This window comes from Centrocercus urophasianus, unplaced genomic scaffold (genome assembly GCF_019232065.1).
Source record: "Centrocercus urophasianus isolate 14NV4802_14NV808 unplaced genomic scaffold, USGS_Curo_1.0 seq_17, whole genome shotgun sequence".
Lineage (NCBI taxonomy): Eukaryota > Metazoa > Chordata > Aves > Galliformes > Phasianidae > Centrocercus > Centrocercus urophasianus.
Window position 1 is genome coordinate 14,295,981 of NW_024884722.1, and position 21,338 is coordinate 14,317,318.

General features: G+C 38.2%; 1 protein-coding gene across 5 annotated transcripts; it reads right to left on the reverse strand.

Annotated features, from left to right (window-relative positions):
• Positions 1-950: 950 nt before the first annotated feature.
• Positions 951-9,634, reverse strand: ZNF518A (zinc finger protein 518A). 5 transcript variants are annotated; one of them, XM_042818534.1, is made up of 3 exons: positions 9,505-9,625; positions 8,054-8,166; positions 951-6,146 (listed from the first exon to the last, which is right to left on the reverse strand). In XM_042818534.1, the coding sequence occupies exon 3, from the start codon at positions 6,024-6,026 to the stop codon at positions 1,410-1,412; it is 4,617 nt and encodes a 1,538-aa protein (XP_042674468.1). In that variant the 5' UTR covers positions 6,027-6,146; positions 8,054-8,166; positions 9,505-9,625; the 3' UTR covers positions 951-1,409. The 5 variants fall into 5 exon arrangements, 4 of the variants coding, with proteins under 4 accessions (XP_042674468.1, XP_042674469.1, XP_042674470.1 ...); XM_042818535.1 differs by having other exon boundaries at positions 951-6,902; XM_042818536.1 differs by lacking the exon at positions 9,505-9,625 and adding an exon at positions 9,133-9,206.
• Between the last annotated feature and the right edge of the window lie 11,704 nt (positions 9,635-21,338).

Below are 21,338 nucleotides of genomic sequence, written 5' to 3' on the forward strand. Positions count from 1 at the left end.
GCTAACAAAAACACCAGGTGCCATATGCTAAGGACACTCCCACATAAGTCTGAATTTCACCTCTAAATATAGTAAACACCATGAGTAATAAGAACCCACATTTGTATACTCTCCATCACCATGGCCCAGAAGCATATTCTCCTTCCTTTATTTCTAAAACAATAAAGATGAAGCAATTGAGTTCCTGGGAACACTATTGCTCTACTGATCATTAAAATAAGGACAGAATAACTGAAGCCTTGGTTTTGCCAAATCTCTAGCAAAACAAAAGGCAGCTCATCTGAACAAGCAACAGCAGAAAAATACTACATAATCATTACGGGGAAAAATTATATATAAAATCACAATGGCTACAGGCCTGAAATAGTGCTTTGCACTATTAGCCTTCCTATAGGATCTGTGACAGACACAGAATAAAATAAAAGTATTTTCTATAAATGTTCACAGTCGTACTTGTAAACACAAATTATAGCAAATTTAATAGTGACAGAGTCAATACAGATTAGGAATGTTCACCATTCTGAAACACCATATACATTAAGAATATATATATATATATACTGTATATTTTCAACTGATTTCATTCTCACACTCACTGTATTAACACAATTGTAACATTTTATTAATTTATATGAAAAATACTTCACTAAGAAAGTAGACAAACTGCAGAGAAATAGTACAAGTGTCATGTGCATAGCAATATAGCTTAAAGCATTCACATATGGCTTCGTTTAAATGAAATTATTGGGGAAATGGCCCTGCTTGGACCTATGGTTACACAGTTGACATAATGTTAACTGCTTCACATCTTCTAGGCACTTGCTAAAAATAGTGTTCAATCCCTGAAAAACAAAATCAGGAGTTAACAAGTGAAAATAACAACAAAAAATCCCTGGAGAACAGTTGTGTGTAGCTGAATTTTTTTTCTTTCAAATTGTTTTTAGTAGTGCATGCACAGATCTGAAAAAAAAAAAAAAAAAAGAAAAAAAGAAAATAAAAGGTGGTGGGGAAGGAATAATTTCTGTGCAAGAATTATACCAAATAGCTGAAAAGTATAAAAATATTTACAAGTTTAGATCTTTTAAAATATGTACAGAACAAAAGCCCTGAAAACTCATTTCATAGAATAAAAATATAGGACAGGATAGTAGTAACAAAAAATAATATATATTTGTATGGAATTGTATTTGCAGTTAGTTACAAGTTACCTAAACCACAAAGTTCCTCAATCTTTCTAAAAGCTTGATGGCAACAGAGAATCTGCTTTTCCTTTTAAAACACAAGCACTTTGCTTTACTTTTTAAACTTGTTACAATACTGAAATACAAAACAATCTGTGTATCATAATTCAATTTGAATCTCTTTCTAAAAAGGCCCAATGCATGATATTTTATTGGTATGGGTCATCATTACACTAACAAATTCCAGTCTCGAGTAGCCTCCATCAGATGCCTCTGTCCATGTCCTACCCAATTATCCTGATTGTCAAATATTCTACCACAAAACCAGCAGCTAAACTTAGCTTTCAAGGTATTATCAGAGGTAGTTTTCACAATCTGATAATTGTTTTTGCTAGTCTTTTTCAGTGTCAATTTTAACACAAACCTTTCTTTTACAGGGCTAACAGGTTTTATTGTCCTGTGCCTCTTTTGAAAAAGATTATCAGTAGTTACGTCCAAATGATTGCAGAAAGCTGGCTCCAAAGCTTCAATAGTTCTTTTTGACAATGAAACCTTAAGAACATGTCCCTTAAATTTAGCAACGGTTTTCATTACATTTACAACTTCTGGAACATCAGCGTCAGGATGGTTAAGAACAACAACTGGCTGATTTCTCCGAGGGCATTTTACAAGCTGTTTAGAATTAAAAGGAAGTAGTTTCAAAGTCCTCACAGTATCTTTTGATGCTCTTTGTCTGTAATGGCCACCTGATTCACTAACGACTTCACCTCGATTCTTTTCCTTACACTTTCTGTGCAACACTACTTTCTTTCTTGGAGGTTCTTTGCAGTTATCCTTATTTTTCCGTTTGAAATTCTTGCTTCTTTGCAAAACTACAGTTTCTGAATTCTTAGGCCCACTCTGTTTTAAATGAGGTTTTCCTTTAGCAATTCTGTTTTGGGTGCTCCATGAGGACTTCTGACTACAAAAGTTATTCCTGTTAGCAGTTATTATTTGTGTACTCTCAACAAAACCTTTTTGCAACCATGACCCTGCAGTTCTGGTAGAATACACAGGTTCTACAGAAGGAATACAACACACTGGATTAGAACTCGCCGAAGAGGCATTTGCTGGCATTAACCTACCCGGTAAGATTAAGGCATCATTAGAAGTAAGATCAGTCTGTTTCTGTGCTAGTGCAGGAGTAAGGGACTGTAAGCTGCCCAACTGTACTGAGGGCACTGAGTTGTTTACTGATTGGTTTGTTTCAGCCAGCATATCTGAAGTCTTAATTTTCAGCAAAAGCTTTTGTTGCATGACTCCAGTTTTCTTTGGTTGACAATTTTGATAATGAGCATTATCCCGAAGAACACTACGTTTATGTACTACAGGCTTGTTTGGCGTCATGCATTTCAGAAAAACTGCCTGCTGTCCATCAGGCAAAAATGCATAAACATGCTGTTTCTGTTTCATCTCCTGTTGTTCTGTTGACTCTTCTGAACCAAAGACAACGTCCTTATGCTCTGATAATGCTTTCACAGAAGAAGTTCTTTTTACAGATGACTCTGATAAGTTTGTAATTACAAGTGGTCCTTTGGATGACATGCTATTTAATGAGTCATTTGCTGTACTATATGTTCTCCTATTACAGCAACTTCTTACACTCCCGAAACTGTCATGCTTCCCATCCGCTTTTGAAGCTGGTACGATTATTTTACCATATTCTCTGGATGCAACTCTGCCTAAAACCTGAGAACTATCACTAGGGACATTTGCAACCGCTCCAATTGACCCACTAACAGTCAGAATCATTCCAGGTCCTTTATTTATAGCAAAAGACGTAGGTTTCGTTGCATGATCATCTGATGAACTGGTTGACAAAAGAGATTTTCCTGAAACAACCTGTAGTCCAGGCTGGTTAGCAAGGTGCAAAGGAACAAAAAATCTTGATGGAGGTGGCTGAACTAAAACAGTTTTCTTCTGTTCCCGAAGGATTGGTGAAAAGCTGGTAGGATCTGAAGTTGTAGACTGCATTTTATCTTTTACCAGTCGCTCTGTTACAAATGCATCTGTATCATCTTTAAGCAAAGCACCATCTGCAGTTCTGCATAACACATCCATTCCCTGGGAATCAAGGTATGTTCTGGGTGTCTTTCTCTCTTCTCCACAATGCAAACCTCCATGTGTGCTACATCTTGTATTCAATTCCCTCTTACATAAATGAAAGTCAGCGTTAGTAGAAGGCCTTGGAAAACTACATGTGGTTGCTGAGTTTTTTAAATGTGTAAAGGCTCTATTCCCTTTCTCTTGACTGGAAAGCAGCTTGTCAGAATGAAGTTCTACACAGTTATTCAACTTGCTGTGGGATTCTTGCTGAGGAGTTGCTTTCACTTTTAACACATCTTGTAGTAATTGGTTTATTTCAGGTGATAAATAATTAGCTGCCTGTTCACTCTGCAGTGAGAAAACAGACATGATTTTGGGCATTAGAACTGAATTAACACAATCAGATCCACTTTCTGGGAATTCCCCAGCTTTCCTTGTGAAGTCTTGATGCAAATTAGTATCCAAATATTGTTGACCATTATGCTGGTCTTCCACAAAATATTCCCTGTCAATAACAAATTTAGATTGTCTGTTAGGAGACATACCATTATTCTTAGTGTTTATGTGTCCATAAGTTTTAATATTTGATTGGGCTGATACAGTGTTCTCCAGTTTTAAGTCTTTGACTGAGTCTGAATATGAACTTGCAGACTCATCACTCTTCTGAAAATTAACTGTTTGGCTGGATATAAATTCTTTAGATTTGTCATCTGTTGACATCCAAACGCTACACTGATTATCCAAAGTGTCCATTTTAGAATAATTATGAAAAGACAGCAATCCTTCATTAGAAGAATCAACGGAAGGTGAATAATACAGATTGTTAGTTCTGTGATTATTGTTCAGGCCACCATTTTGTACTTTCAGTTCAGGAAAGAAGGGTATTTTCCAAGGGTCATAGCATAGTGTATTCGTAACAGGAGGTGATAATACCTGAGGATGACTTGAAGGACCATAATTTCTCCATGAGATATTACTTTGAGTTCCAATTTTTGTCACCTCATCACATGGAGATACAGGAGAGTCCAACTTCATTGGCAAATTACATGAATTTTTTCCTACAGCTACATGAGAAGGTGCTACAGTTTGAGAAACACTCCTACCATACAATAAGGAGTTATTTTGTTTTTCCACTTTTGTTTTTCCTGAATGAGGAGCAGAAAAAAACACAGAAGTTAATGGGTGAATGGAATTGTTCTTAAAGGTTGACTGATCAGTTACACGGGGTATAGCACCTGAAGACAAACTACAAGGATCAGCAGTCTGTGGCAAAGGAGATGTAGAGCAATCTTTAATAGGATCGGCTTTCTGACCCAACAAATGCAAGTTTTGCTTATTTGTAGGTAATAATTTTATAACAATATGTTGTTTCCCATCTACAATTTTAAATCCCATAAATTTAGCACTGTAATTTGCTGGAACAGATATTTTATTGTTTTTGATCATCAATACTGCAGGCCCATGAACAGTATTTTTCAATGATCCAAGGCTGAAACGTGTTCCATCCTCTGCTTTATTATACTGTGCAGTAGTAGCAGCATGCATTGCACCTGTGAAATTCTTTTCAGTATATGTAATTTGATCCTTTTCTTCATTTGCTTCCACAACTTTCATATACTGGTTGAACTCATCCAATTTTGGTTGAATTTTGTTCACAATTCTTAGCACTTGTGAATTTTTTTCTCCAGTTTTGTCACTTCCACCAAATATTTTTTTTCGCCTCCAAAGAGGCTTTTTCGATGTTCCCGTTTTATACCTTCTTAACACAAGCTTTAGTGCTGCTGGAGTCTTCAGTGTTCTTTTTTCACATTTATCCCTTTCCAGTTTTTCTTTTGTACATAAATGGTCTCTATGCACAGCTATAAGGTGTCTTAAAATATAATCTTTCCGTGGTGTGCTGTAATTGCAAAACTGACATCTAAAAGGAATCAGACCGCTATGGACAAGATGATGTCTCTGGAATTCCTCTTCTGTATAGCTTATATGATGACATTTTCCACATTCATATGTAATCCCATTATGTCTGTGAATGTGCTGAACAAATGTGCCCACATCTTGAGTGGAAAACCCACACTTTTCACATTGGAAGTGACCATTTACACAGTGCTTTGATGTAAAATGCTTTGTCAAATCCAACAAAGTGTACATCTGCTCATCAAGACAGAGCTCACACTTTACTAAAGTGCTGCGATGGGTGAGTCTATGCTGATTAAAAGCCTGAAAGTCATTAGCTGAGAAGTTACACATTTCACAAGGATACACAGGCAACTCTCCAGAGTGTAACAGCTGAAAATGTTTTTGTAGATCATTTGGGCTGTATCTAACATTGTCCTCACACTTTGTACAAGTGAAATGCAGTATCTTAGCCACAGTTTTCAGCCCTTTTCCAAATTGCACTTCTGTTTTATTCTGTACATGGCTTCCCCCTGAACAGTCAAGATTGCTTACGTTTACTTTCTCCAGAGTTAAGGACTTCCTCGCAGTTTGCTGTTTACACTGAAATAGTTTTCTGAATTTATCAATTTCATGTTTCATTAATACTTCATTTGGAATGTTCACCTTGGGTAAATCAATTTTTACATTTTTCAGTTCACAGGAGAAACTGACATCCAAAACTGCTGGTCGAGTAGTCATATTTAAAGGGTCATTCACTAGTGCATTTTCCAAACTAGTATCCATACAAAGATTATTTGCAGCATCATGTTTTAACAAATTAATTTGCTTTTTATCACGAGAAAACTGGTCCTGTTCGGATGGCATGATTTCATATGTATTATTCTTCTTCAAGTGAGTTCTTCAGATTAGGCTTATTTCCTGTAGTAAAAAAGTTTATTGTGCTGAGTTATCTTCAGTGTTCTACAACTTTCCCACTTTATTCTCCTGAAATTAGAAAACAAACACAGTGAATTACAGTTACTTTTAAAACCAGTGTACTAATGGAGATACGACATCTGCATACACACAAATAAAGAAATCACAATCATCCACAATTAATATTTCACATGTCTACTTATAGCATCACAAAGTCTGAAGCAATCAATGGATAAAGTCAGCTTTTGTTTCTCACTGTTTGTGGATATAAATTAATCATTTTGAAACAGGACTATGACTGACAACAATACCTCCCCATGGATTAAGAAGCTCAAACCAGTATGGTAAGCATCACTCTCTCTTTAGAGGCTATACTCACAGTTAATAAATGCACAAGTTTCTACTCAAACAACACTCCCACATGGCAACATAAAATCAGAAGAAACAGACTAGCACCAAAAAAATCAACTGGACTTTGTAAAGGAACAAGAACTGTTTCTTCCCTACTGATACAGTATTTTCTTACTAAATAGTTTTCCATAATAAAGAACTAATAGTGACACTTTTCTTCTCTAGCAGAAGTTAGTGAAGTGTTGGCTGAAATCTGATCAGCAGCCTTCTCTCTGCTATTCCCTTGCCCACCCATAAGCAACACAGACTTGGAACTCAACTGCAAGAATGATCACATCATCTCCCTTATTCACATTCAAACTGCAAGAATGATCACATCATCTCCCTCATTGTGATGGAGTGCAAGAGCTGCCTCAGAGTTCCAGGCCATTATAAACATCACCGCTGAGGTCTTCCAAATATTTTCCCATATCCCTGTGAGAAGGAAGCATCTAACATTCAGCATGTAAGTACCCAACTGAAACAAACTGGACACTGAAAAATTTTCCAGGTCATGCTCACATATCACAGCAGCAATAAAAGTAAAACAAGTGTTTGGCTTTTTTTTTTTTTAAAGCATATGCTTTATTACATGCCTTCAAAAAATATATTGGCATTTCTAAGTAATTCTTGAAAATGATAGCCAAAACATATCTACACTTTATGCAGAATTCAATATTAGATAAAATTAAACTGTGTTCTTCAGTTACAAGACATGCAAGATTCTAACTACATTTTACATTTAAAAAACAAAAAACTGCAACCCACAGACATACACATACTTGCCATGAATATCTGCAAACTAAAATTAAACACTAAAGATCCAGGATATATTTATATATGCATTATATATATAAAACATATTTATTTGTGTGTATGTATGTATATAAATAAATGACCTTTCCAGTATTCCACACAGGAGATTAAAACCTGGGATATGCTTGAACCATAAGAACAGAACAACTCATCCACGTTATACTCAATTTTCATGGAAAAAGTACTGTATAATAATGCCTTCCTCTTGCCAGCAGTAAATCTGTTATGCAAACAGGAGCAAGTTAAACTCTCACATAAATAACAAGCGACCAAAACACAACCTGGACTTCTTGGCTGAAGAACTTCTCAAATACAGATATGCAACACATGAAAATTACAGGCTGCATCAAACAATGTATCATCCTGATAGCAGATATCTATCATTCTGTTGTACTGTCAAATACTGAAATATGAAATATTTATACAATTAACACTATAAGAAAATCACAAGTGAATGCAGTGGCTGCAGGAATACACCGCAGGCTTTTAACATGGAGCCGATGAGGTCTCTCCTAAGTGGGTAAAACATTTATGTTCAACAAAGAGGCTCAAGAGAACGCATTCAAACCTGACTCTCTGAATCATCTTCAGCCAACCAACCACACACATTAGAATCAAACTTTGTTGTTATTGGGAAGGACGCAGTTACTGACAAATACCTGCAATACAGCATATAAATTAATTCACCAGGGACATCTAATTAATAAATATCCATCAGTCATTCACAGGGATCTTTAAATTTACATTATGGAAGTAGAAGTCAGACTTACTCAATTAGAAAAATGACTTCAATTCTTCAACAGCCTTTTAGACATTTTTCCACACAAATAGTAGGGGTGAGACTCAGAAAAGGCCACAGTCAGGAGGAATACTGAAAAGTGGTCTGGAAACAAAAGGACAGATATTTTACACATCCTTCCCAATGGCACAGTGAGTGCGTTTTTTAAAACACTGAAGAAAACTGTAAATATGTATACTACGTATATTCCCAGGAGAGAACACCATCGAATACAAAACAAATTCTAAAGCTGTAGCTAGAAATTCATGGCTAGCAAACTTCTAATCAGGTGTATTATAACATTGGCTTTAAAAATACTTCTCAAATGTTCCTAACTGTTCTCAGTATAAATGTACAGTCACTTAAAAAAGCAAAAGGCAGCAACTGCTATTTCATTACTTCAAACTCAGAAAAAAATTGACTTTTTTTAAAGCCAAAAGTATTGTAAAAAACGTAGAGCGTTCCTACAGAACTTATTACAATTCTCTAAATAGTTTTGCAAAAGACATAAAGAAAAAACAAACATTACCTGCATAATATATGGAACATGTAGATAATAAAGCACATCTAGTAAATTCATTTGTAAGCATGAACCAAAGGTAACTGATATGGAAAGAAACCACTAGGCAGGAGCACAAGTAACCACGTGAGACCCAAGCCTCAACTTTCCTCCCCCAAAACTGCCCCAATACATCACTATTAGTCTGTTTTAAAAGGATAAAGAGGCAAGGCTTTAGCGGTACACTTCAACCTAGCAACAAACGAGAGTGAGAGCTCTCCCAGGTCGAGGATTTTTTACATCTACTTCTACTATAAAACCCCAGAAGTTCCAAACACACTCCCAGCAGCCAGCACCGCTCGGAGCTCTGTAGGTGGGCAGCGTGAGCGTCACGGCGAGGCGTTACGCCTCCCAGCACTGAGCACAGACACCGCTCCTCACGCCCGTCCGGCCCCACCCGTGCCCGCCGCGCATCCACCTGCGGGGAGCGGGACCGCACTCGGACACGGCCCGCTACGGCTCTGCCCCGACGTCCCCGAGCCGCTCCCAAAGCCCCAGCACCGTGCACCCACCCGCAGGCAGCCGCCGCCGGCTCCACCAGACCGCGTTCCCCCTTACGGGGAGCACCGGGCAACCCCGGGGCAGCCCCGCCCCCGTCCGCCGCGGGGGCGCACACGACCTCGGGGGCAGGGCGCCGCCGCTCGGCGGAGGGACACGGCGCCGCCGGCGGCTCTGCCACGCGTTATTCCGGTGCGCGAGCTACGCGCAGCCCCGCCGCCGGCCAGAGCCGCGCTGCACTGCCAACTTCCCACGGCTGAGGGGAGCGCGGGACTATCTAACAAGTCAGCCCCAGCGCAGCTTCCTGCTCTCCGAGAGCTCCCGTCGCCCGCTTCTCTCCGCCTTTCGGCCGGCCCTCCTCCGCCCCGCGCACCCCGCGGAGTTACCTCGCCCTTCTCCATGGCCCGGCGGGTCGCCGTTGGCGGCCATAACAGTTTCCATCCGGGGACTGCGGAGCTGCGAGCCTGGCGCTGGGGGCGGCCGCCGCGGAGGGATACGCGTTCACCTGGTGCGGGAGGACGGCGGCCGGCGAGGCCCACGGGAGGGAGAGTTGGGGGAGGAGGCGCCGCCCGTGGGCGGGAGCCCTGCCGGCCTCTCCTCCTCTCGGGCTGAGGAAGCTGGGCTTCCTGTATCGCCGCGTTGGGTCTCATCGGCCTGGTGCCGGCACGAGGCCTGCAGGCCAGGTGGCACCGAGCAGCCCGGCGCCAAGGGCATCTCTTGACAGGGATGCGCGGGATGCGAGTTCCCCCAGCGCCCTCACTCTCAGGTCTCTGCCTAGCAGGTCTCCGCCTGGCATCCAGTGTGGGCAAAGGCTTGCTGACCTGTACCTGGAAATGGACAGCAACGAGAGTGTTCTGAGCATTATACGTGGTTTGGTTCATTGATCTGTTGTCACATGCTCAAAATTATGCAAAACAACAACAACAACAAAAAGAGCTGAAAGTCACGACAAAAGGAATGCTTACTTTACTAGACCCAGTGGCACTGATATTCAGAAGAGCTGTTGTTCATAGCAGAGCACTATGACCACTTGGGCTAAGGCTTAAAAGCCTGTAGAAAGGTAATAACCACCACCAAAGTGCTAGGTTATATATGAAATAGGGAATTCAGATGTACCATGGTGAAAAACAGGCCAACAGCTCTGGCAGAAAGGAACTGTAAAGGCAAATTGCGAGTTAAAAGTATTTGTGCACGTGCATATAATAAGGATCCACTTAAAAATGAACATATTTTTAATACTACATTCAATGTGACATCACTTCTTTCCCTTGTGTCCTTTGACTAAAATAAAAAGAATACAATCCATTTTGGGGTGGGGTTTTTTTGGCCCTAAAGAATATCTTCAGGAACAGAATTATATCACTGATGATTCTATTACACCCAAATGAAACAGTCTGTGCCAAATGCACAAAATGTACTCATTATTTTTATGCAAATCTTCAAATTGTTCTTCTGGATTTTAATTAATTATGGTTTTTGGTTTTTTTCTAAATAGAAGTGATTAGTCAAAATACAAATATGTGCTCATACTGCTTTGGAGGAACTGAAAACTAACTGCAGCTGAAGAAAAGAATGAGAAAAAGAAAAAAAAAGAGAGAAACAGACTGTCTACAGCCATAAAGTTGCAAAATATAATAAGGAAGAATCACCATGATAATTGACAAGCAGCTACAGTTGAATTTGTGTTAAAATGTTAATCTTCCTTATTTGAGAGTGAAAATAAGCATTGTAGTGTCAGTTACATGACCCAACAAAATGTATGAAGACATACATAAATATTTAATCTGTGCTGTATCACTTTGTAATATAAATTCAGACAACATATGGATGTCAACCACAGGAGAGAAAAAAGACACCACCCATAAGATGACACAAACAAGGGAAAGGAAGCCTACTGCCTACAATAGGGGTAAAGGAGGAGTCAGAAGTCAAAACACGTTGCTATCGCAATAAATTTGTATAGTAACATCTGAAATAGTGAAAGGTGACAATCTGATGAAAAACAACAAAAAATGGCCAAACGCATCCAAAAAATTGACATTATGTAATAGTTTATCCCAAAATTAATGAAAGGGTTTTTTTAGTCATATGAGTTAGTATCCAAAAACTCCTCCAACATTCCTAAGTATTAGTCAGCAAGCTTCCCATTTTGTGGAAGTGTTAAGAACCCCTTGTAAACCACAACACAAGCAACTGTTTAAAAGAAGGTTCTCATGCTGTGCCTTCATTCTAAATCCGTATGCTCACTACTGAGGACATGACCAATGAATGAAACTGCCATCCTCAGAACAAAACTAAACTAAAAGCCACCAACAAATCCCATTTCAACTGCAGTCTTCTTAAGTGTTTCAGAAGCACATGCCCAGTTCTGGGATAGCACACACATTTTCCAAATATCTTAATGCTTAATCAAACCTCATGTGGCATCAGGCATGAATTGTGATAGAATACATGAATGCAAAGTTAGGTATTTTTAGGACTTCAGTATCATTTTAAGAATTTTTTTTTCCAATTAGCATTGTGCACTGCCCTATTTCAAGGATCAAATGCTGCTTGAGAACTAGAATGTTTTTGTATTCTTGAAGACAAAGATCACACATAATGCATCAACATCTGGATGCACATGTATGCACCACTGGCAAATTCAGAAGTTCTTAAAAAACAAGGGCTGAATCCCCAGAAGCCTGTTTCACTCTTCCATTCTTTTTCAGAAGACAAATTTAATTCAGTCCACTTTTCTATGTGAGATCCTGCAAAACAGGTGTTCAGCTTCAGGAAAGTCTATGTTCTCTGAAACATTAAATTTCCCATAGCTGTTATTTTTACAAGAAAAAAAAATTTTTTTTTTTTTTTTGCTCTGGCATCTGCAGTCAGTTTTTTTCTTCTGAGTACTGGCTGTTGTTCCCAGAAACGTGTAACTGTGCAGCATTTTGGAAACTTCAGCTGTATTTGTACATTACAATTACTCTGTGCATCTGAAAGAACAATTACCAACTTTCCCTTACATATGCCATTAGCTTTTGTTTAATCATTAGAGCAACTAAGCATAGATAGAAAATCTCTGTAGCCAAGGTTTCAAAAGTAATAGAAAAAGCAATCTCTTTTTTGCTAAGATTGCTAAGATTGCTAAGATGCTAAGGCATTGAAGTCTTCAAAACTTATTTAGAGCCACACCATCTTCCAGAGTCAATCCAATCCTTACTAGGACAAAACAGAATAAACGCATTTTCTTTGACCCCTTGATGTTGTCTATCTGTAACATCAGAATTTTTTATTTACAGGTCAATACAAGAATTTGAAACAACTACCTAGCAGTAAGATAACTTGGCTCACAACAGATCTTCGCTAATTCCTACAAACCAGATATTCTTAAAGGAAATACCAGAGGCATCTCAACTCTTTTTTTTTTTGCTTTTAATTCAAAGACCACACTCGAGGCAGTTGGCCAACCAACACAGTCTGTCAATTCCCACCTATAAATTTCCTTCATCTATATTTAGTCCATGGTCTCTTTGTCCATAGATTTCCAACCTCTACCACTTGTGATACTGCCCAACCAATTGTATCACAAAGATAGATATCTTTTTTGCTATATTTTTCATGAATATATTCAGAATTTGGTTCTTTAAAAAAAAAAAAAAAAAATTATCTCGAGCTGTTCTGGTGATACAAAGTAGTAGCTGCTACTGACAAACAATACATAACAATATAGTTTACCTCATTACAGATAAGCTAGGAAAAATATCAGTGCATTAAATTTGATAAAGTTTATCTTTTAAAATATATTGAATGCTGAAATAGATAACTAGATGAGGTTAAATTTTACTTACAGAGTCACAAAGCAACCCAGAACATTTTTTGCTGTAAACAAGGAACATTTTAGCCCACATCATAAGAAAAACATCAAAAACAGGAAGTCTCCCAGAACTCTGCAGAGCCAACACATAAAAAAGGGATTAAATGAGCACTCAGAAAATCAAACTGTGAGAGAAAAAAAAACAAAATGAATCATCAGCATTCTGCAAATACAAACTTGTAAATCTTTCTGTGTCAGAGTCCTTTACAGAAAAAAAAAACTGTTCTACATTGTCTCCAAGTGTCAGTAGAAAAGATTAAAAAACAACAAAAGGATTGGTAACTAAATCAATAAGACCAGGACTAAGCATTCTAATTGAATAAAGAATGAAATCATTACATGAGATTAAGAGAGTTACACTGAGGTATAACTGTTCACTTAAAACAGAGGATATTTTTAACAGGATTTCTGAGGGCTATGAACTATTAAATCTGAATTTCATACAATGGAAATAGAAAACTCCTAAAATAAGGCACAGAAAACAACAATACACAAATTTATAATATAGTATTTTGGAATTTAAAGTCAATTTTCTTGAAAGTTACCAGGAAGTCTCACAAAATTCTGTTAAGGCCTGCACATTCCATACGGGAAACAGAAGAGTGAAACAGAACCATGGTAAAATTTTATGATGACAATGTTATTCAATTCACAATCTTCTGCGATGTGCTGCAAACAGTGTTTGTGATGCTGAAGAAATGGACAATAAACTTGAAAGTGAAATGTACAAATGAGTGCAATGTCAGTATTTACATAACAAAAAGCAATAGTAACTTTGTGTAGGAAATCATAGATTCCAGAATGGCTAATACAACCCAGAAGAAACATCTTTGAAATGTGATAGCCTTTGATAATAACGTGTGCACACACAGTAATAATCATAAAAGAAAATAGAATATTAAGAGCTGATAGAAAGAGTAGAGAACAAAACAGTAAACATCACAGTGCTACCACATATAGCCTTGCTATGGGGCCAGTATGATAGAAGCATTATGAGAAAGGTGAGCAAAGGCTGATGCATCACAATTTTGTATTAAAAAAAAAAAAAAAAAAAAAAAAAAGAGGGAGAGAAAGTTAAAAGGCATGAAATTAAGTTATAAAAATCCCTGTTCAAAACAAACAAGCAAACAATGTGCAACTGAGGGCACATTCAGGAAAAATACTCTCACAGCAGCTATGGATATCAAAAATTTGCATGCATTTAAAAAGCTATGAGACAAACTCACAGAAGAAAAAAATGAAATTATTAAAACAGAAAGGTACAGCCTCTGAATCAAGACGACCCTGAGCCTCACTTGCTACGCACAAAGAGTGCAAGCTGGCAAAGTAGCACAAAGCATGTGCTCTGCTCTTCTACAGCTCTGCTGAAACATGCTTTGGGCCAGATACACTCTGCTACATAACTCAGTACATCAGTTCACCTTTTTAGTTACTTTAATATGCTCACCAAACAGACAGTTATAACAGAGTATCCCACATACATTTATTCTTACTGCACATTTTCAGATCACTTGTATCCACAGAGTCTGCAGTACGACTAAGCCAAAGCTCTTAAGGATTTGGATCTTCTTTTGAAACCTGTGATGGAAACCTCACTCTGCCTTTGTGTTATGTAAAATAAGAGATTTTTTTCATTATTACCATTTGGGGATGGAGTGGGATTCCAGACAACAGACAGAAGAGGCATTCCTAGAAACATGAAAAAAAACCCACAAAGTTTATCACTTTGTTTACGGCTCTATCACAAGTACCTCAATCAAGACTAATGTGCTCAAAGATAAGACTGATTGTGTTAAGTAGTTTGCCTTGGTACCAGAAGTAGAACTTCCACATATCTATTTCTTGATTAGGCAGTACTAACACCACTGAATCATTCTCTTTATTCTATCTTCAGCTAAGTTTAGTCATATGAAAACTAAAGAGCTTGCATTGTTAAGTGAGGACCAGACTCTAGTCTCAGTGTATGTAAGTGTCTTTAGGATGAGTCGCAGTAACAGCTGAAATATGGTCAGACAAGCTAATTCACAGCAGAAACCAGGGCCAGAAATGAAAGTGGCAAGAGCTGGGAAGCAAGGCTGAGCAGATCAAGGGCAGGATTAGGAACCAGCACTGAGAGGAAGAGGAAATAGGATGAGGTACAGAAAGCAACAAATTGGATCAGGACTTAAGGCAACGCTCAAGACCAAGAATCTAGAAAGAGCATCATTACAACTAAAATGTATTCAGCTACCCACGCATCCTGCCCCATCTCCCATATGTTGAGATAGGTTACACTGATCAGCTAGCTCAGATGTCAGGCCACAGCCTTCTGGAAAAAACAATTAATAGACTAACAAATCTCCCTGAGAAAGAGATGCCAAACTGACTGTGGGAGACACTGACTTCGTGGCTTTCAGTGACAGAGCGCTGAGCTAGCAAGATTAGTTTTGTAACGCAAGAGCATCTTCTGCATCAGTAGATACTAATAGAGGACCCCAAGGAAATTTTTGTCAGTAATGAAGCCACATGTAAGCAGAAAGATGCAATCTCAAATGCTTGGGTGAGACACGAGATGGCCTGGCAAACAGAAATGTTTAATGCATAGAGAAGCTGAGGGAACAAGGCAATCTCCATGACTTTCTCAAGATGGGGAAGATTTTACTCTTGGTGGAACCAGCTAGAAACCACAGACCATTGCATATACTGTCTTTCTGATGCAACATTGCAAAATACTTCCTGACTACTGATCTTGCTTTCTTTAGCCAGATCAGTGTCAATTTTCACTACAAAAGTGGCAGATATACAAACCAAAAGATTCAAAATCACCAAGTTATTCTAAGCCATAACATAGCTTCTTCGAGATTTACTGATTCCTGGATCACTTGCTATTTACTAATTCCTGAATGTCTTTTCCAATGTCTTTCCTATTTTATCTAGTCTTAATCTGTTTTATTGGCTCCCAATGAAGCTTAAAAATGGAACTTTAGTCATTATTATATGACTGATAATAGTAATCTGTTGATTTTATATGGTCAGCAAGTCTTTGAATCATCTTGTGTTTTGTGTCTTTAACTGTCAAATTCTCCTTGCAGTTCAGGCCTGGCAAAGATGGTAGCACAATAGAAGTTTCTCTGCATAAACCCCAACAATGTCATGCATCTAGTCACACTGCAAATGGTTCCAATTTCCACATTCATTCATCCACCTTTGGCATTTTCACTGAGATCATTAGTATCAAGCAGTGAGTTTTGAAACGTGGAGGTAAAGATCAAACTCTTTTTATGCAGCATTCCTGGTCATATAGTACCAGACTAATTTTGAAGTAGAAACATACAATGCAAAACCTTTCAATCCAATCCCTTGATAAAATGCATTGTCTCTTTCTGGGTATTTCAGAAGATGTATTGGAAACAGCAGGTATCAGGTTGCTTTTTAATTGTGCACTGTGGCCTTGGATTTCACTGCCTAATGACTGGAGATAAGTTATCCTACCTTGACGCAGTTCACAATAGGGTCAATAAAGACTTTTTTTTCCCCCCCACTCCTTAATCCATGTGATGTGTGTTAGCTGTTATTTTAGTTCCAGATCCCACAAGGCTTTCCAAGCAATTCTCCAGACAAGCATATTGCACCCATCCCTGTTTACAGAAACAGAGCAGACTGTGTGTGTGACCACGTTTGTTGTTCTGTTATGAAGTGTCTCTGTACAGGGAAAATAAGCCTTTAATTAAGGGCAGCTGGCTCTGATATTCCATAATACTGATTACAATTTTCAGATACAGATAGGGAAAATCAGGGATTTCCCTCATTCTAACTAAAAATCTATTGCTAGTTTACCTCTTCAAGACAGAGTATCTCATCCCTCTCAACAGATCAAGAAAACAACTAAATTGTAACTATTTTAAAATCTTAAATGCTCAGTGTTCATATTAAAAAAGAGTTTTATGAAAGAAAGCCAAGAAACATCCACTTTGTTACCATTTCGTTCTGCATATCCACTCAACCAACTGATCTCGTGATCTTTGGTAGCTTACGTATTGGCAGGCGATAAGGGCGAGTAGCCAGATGTACGTGTTTGAAAAATAAGAGATCAAGGAGGGAAGTATAATATTGTCATTAAAATGATAGCTCCCACAAGCAAAATCTAGTCTTAATAATTTCCCATCTCAGTTTTGAGTTAGCTTTGCCAATGCTATTCATTATCTGTCTTTTCATGAAATCTATTCCCTCAATTGAGTTTGACCATTGAATTTTGTTTGTAAATCTACAAACATTAACTTGCCAAATGTTTGTAGAAAGAGACTACAGAGATTAATAAGGCAAAAGATTAGGAGTAAGGAGAGTCTGAGTCCTAATCCCAGTTGAGCCATTTATGGCATAACCTTGGGGAAGTTACTTGACCTTCACGTTTCTCATAAAACTCTGCTGGAAACTGGATACCTCCTGGACCTCAGAGAATACCAGGCACATCTGCTGAGGTCTTCTCAATTAGCAACCTCAGAATAATGGTAAGTGGGCTTGCATTATAACTGTGGGGTGCTATGCACATAAATACAGTTGAGGATTAATGACCTTTCTTTCCCTTCCTGGCAGGGCAAAACTGAAGTTAAAAGGTGGACTACACACCACACTTCGTGTCCAGTTGGTGGATATGTCATGAAAAATATAATGGCACACAGGAGGCAATTAGGTTTAAAAGGATTCCAGCTGTTCCCTTCTACCCAGCATTCTCTTGCACTTCCAGCAAGGACATTTATCAGATTATCTGATTATAAAGATTAGATTTATGTAGCAAGACTCTGAACTACCTCCATGATTAACTTGTTGCAGTTCATTATTATGGGATCAGTTCCATGCAACTGGAAGAGGCATTCTCTTTGAGAATGTGATGAATCTCAACTTTTCAGTACTGTGGAAGTCTCAGCAAAAAGTATCTAAGCAAAGTTTAGGATAAAGGGCATAACAGGAAAGACGCAAAAGAAGAGGAGGGACCAGGGAGATTTTGTTAGGGAGCTACTGATGACAGGTTAGACCAGGGCTGGAAATTGTTGAAGCAAATTCAAGAGGGGAACAACAAGCCATGGGCAGGAGTAGCGGGACATTATGACTAGATAAATTACTGAGTCAAAGATAGTAAGACAAGCAGTCATAGCTAAGGAAAATGAGAGGGAGGAAAATCTTACTGACAAGAACCAGAAGGGGCAGAGAAAAAAACTGGAATTGGTGCTGTGAAGAAGCTGAGGCAGAAAATTAGAAATGGTGAGAATCTGAGACACAACCAAGTGTTTGTAAGCGAGAATGAAACCACAAGCCAGTGACTGAAGTGAGTCAATATGTTGCTGATAGAACGACTCTCATTTGGGGCACTTTTATTGAAGTTGGGAAATCATGTTTTAAAGCGAGTCCTTAAGACTCAAAGAATAACATCACTAAAGTGCCTCTGAAACCCCTAGTTTCACTTCTCTGTACAGATGTCCTGTGATGCCACCCTTGTTCCAATTTCAGAGAACAGCTCACCGTAGATTTGAAATAGGCTGTGTAGTGAAGAACGACACTGTTTATGAGCCAGGAAATGTGAAGCGGACAGGACAGGGGATTACAACAGTAGGGACAGTTAATGCAGCTGCATATTATGCTGGAAAACACAGCTGTACTCCTTCCTTTTCTAGAAGTCCCCTGGTATGCTAACCGGTCCACTGAAATACCCTATTATCTGTTCAAATTTTCAGTCCTTTGTTTTCTGAATAAGACAGAATCAGTCTCAATGCTGACAAGTACACAGCAGTTTAATCTGTTATCCGTGCCAATGGGAAACATTGTTAATATGTACAACTGAGCTACCACACAATTCTGGGAAGAACTATTTTGCAATTTTCTTAAACTGGGCACCCAACAACAGTTCCAGTTGTATCTCCTTTTTGCCCTTGTTCCACTTCCATAAGTGAAAGACAATACAACCCTAAAAGACTCTGATAAGACAAGTAATAATGAAGAGATAGATGTCGTAAACATCAGGGACGCATAAGGACATTCACACTTGTATCTTCCTAAAGGATTTAACTAAAGTGCAGTGAACAAGGTACAGGTAAAAGCATCATGCAGAGCAACGAGAAAGAAGCAACACAAGGAATAGCTGTAAACACTGCTCTTCCCATGTGCTGAATGAGGCAAGAAATCTGTAAGAAAGCAAGCCAGTCTGTTAGTGAGTTTTGATCAATCCTGTTCCAGGCCACATTAATGAGTTTTGAATGAATTTCATCCCATGTCATCCAGCTCTTGGATAAAAGGACAAAATGAGCAAACATTTTCTCTTTTTTATGTGCTATTCATGTCATTATCATTCTTTATCTATGCAGAAAAATCATGGTCTATTTAATTTTTTTTCATATAGATAATTGTTTTGCATATACATTCTTTCATTTTCTTATTTAGTATTTTTCCAATAATTCCTAAAATTCCGTCTCTTTTTTAGTGGCTACTCAGCACTAATTTCATACTTTTATGGGTTTGCCTACCAAGTATTCTGAACCATACCAGTATTCATCATCATGTATTTAAAGTCGAGATAGATTTTATCATGTGCAAATATTTACCTTCACATATATTTACATGAATTTCAATGACTATTTAGTCACATGATATTAGCATGAAACCTTTCCGCATCTTTTAACAACAAACTAGAGGTTCTTTTGACTTTTTTTACTCAGTACCATCAGCAGATTTTCACTCTCTTCTGAAATCATTTGTCAATAATGCTCAGTAGCACAACCCCCTTGGGAGGGTTTCAACCTCCCTTTGCCAATGAAACTGGCCATTAATTCTTACCACTGCACCTTTGCAGCTTCTCCATACCTTTCTTTACCACTCCCTTTCCCATCTTCAAAGCAGGGAGAATACTTTTTCCCTCACTCTGAGCAGCAAGAACTGCGTTTCTCAATCTACAACTACATCCTCTACGAAACAGTCTTGCTTCCTTCTCTGAGTTTGATGGGCAGGAAAAGCAGAAGAAAATGAGGATGCTAAGAAAGCACATTGCATCATCAATAATTGTATCAAGGGCTTGATACATACAACACTCAGATAAGTGTCAGTACTCATGTAGTGTCAGATATCTAAATATATGATGGATATTTGCCTTAGCAGAAGCCAAGGAATAGTTAAGATAAGTATGCCAATTCTTGTAATATTTCTGCCAAGGAAGAAGTAGTCTGAGAATGGTGACATGATATACGAGGCAGCCAGATCAAAGTTGCTTCATTTTAGAAGGAAGCAGCAAAGATACTTGTGGAAAGTTAAAAGAGTGGATATGATTCAGCCTGTCAGTATATGGTTCATTCCATCCCTTGCTTGAAAATTTAAGGTCAGCCTTTTTATAGGTAGAATAAAATTATGGGCAGTAATGTAAAGTGGAGGGACTCGTTCCCAGCAGTAACAGGTTTACTTACCTTGGATGAGAGAACCAAGTTATCAGGTACTTTTGTATTTGCGCTCTGAATTAAAAAACAAACAAAACCACATGCACACAAGATACAAAGCCAGAAATATTTCAATGTACAGGAAGAATAAGTTGAATATAAAAAAAGAGGTATAGAAAAAAATATTGTATATATTAAGAAATTCCTAATCTCTCTAAAGAAGTGTATGTATTCAGAGAAGAAGTGCTAAGGATGGAGGATCAGTATAGAATAGGTAGTTCTTGTGAGCTGTGATTTTGGCATTCTGGAGTTCAGAAATCCTAGCAGAAAAAATAACATCTGTGCATTGTTCTTAAAAAGAAAATCAAAAATAAAAAAGGAACAAAAACAATAATAAAGTAATCAAAAGCGCCCACGTGTTTTTTCTCCACAGTAGCAATGAGAAATCACATCTTTGTGAACATTTTGCAGATTGAGAACACAATTATGTAAAAGCTTCTAAGAGCATTTTCAACTCACACAAGTAAAAGCTTGCACGAGTTGCACATTCAGTAATGTAGGTAACAAATTCAGTGCATAATAAGGAAGACTGAAACCCTGTTGAGCAGTAGAACAGGTTATTTTGGCATCCCTAGCATCGATTCTATTTTGATACGTTGCCAACAAGGCAGTTGCAAGCAACTTTCTAAAGCCGCAGGTTGTGATACCCATGTTGCACTCAGCTGAGCATAATGTCCCTTTGTTTAAAATATTTGAAACAATGGAAAACCAATGCTTCCAGAACAGGTCACAGGAAAAACTGGGTCAGCCACACTGCGTGTAGGGTTTTACAAGAGTTTGATGAAAGTGGTGGAGGTCAAAGACTTTGACAGCATGACATAGTCAAATGAGAGAAACACCAAGGAGTGTTTATCAGACTCTTGCAAAACCCTACAGACATCATGGCTGCAGGATACCTAAGCCATTACAT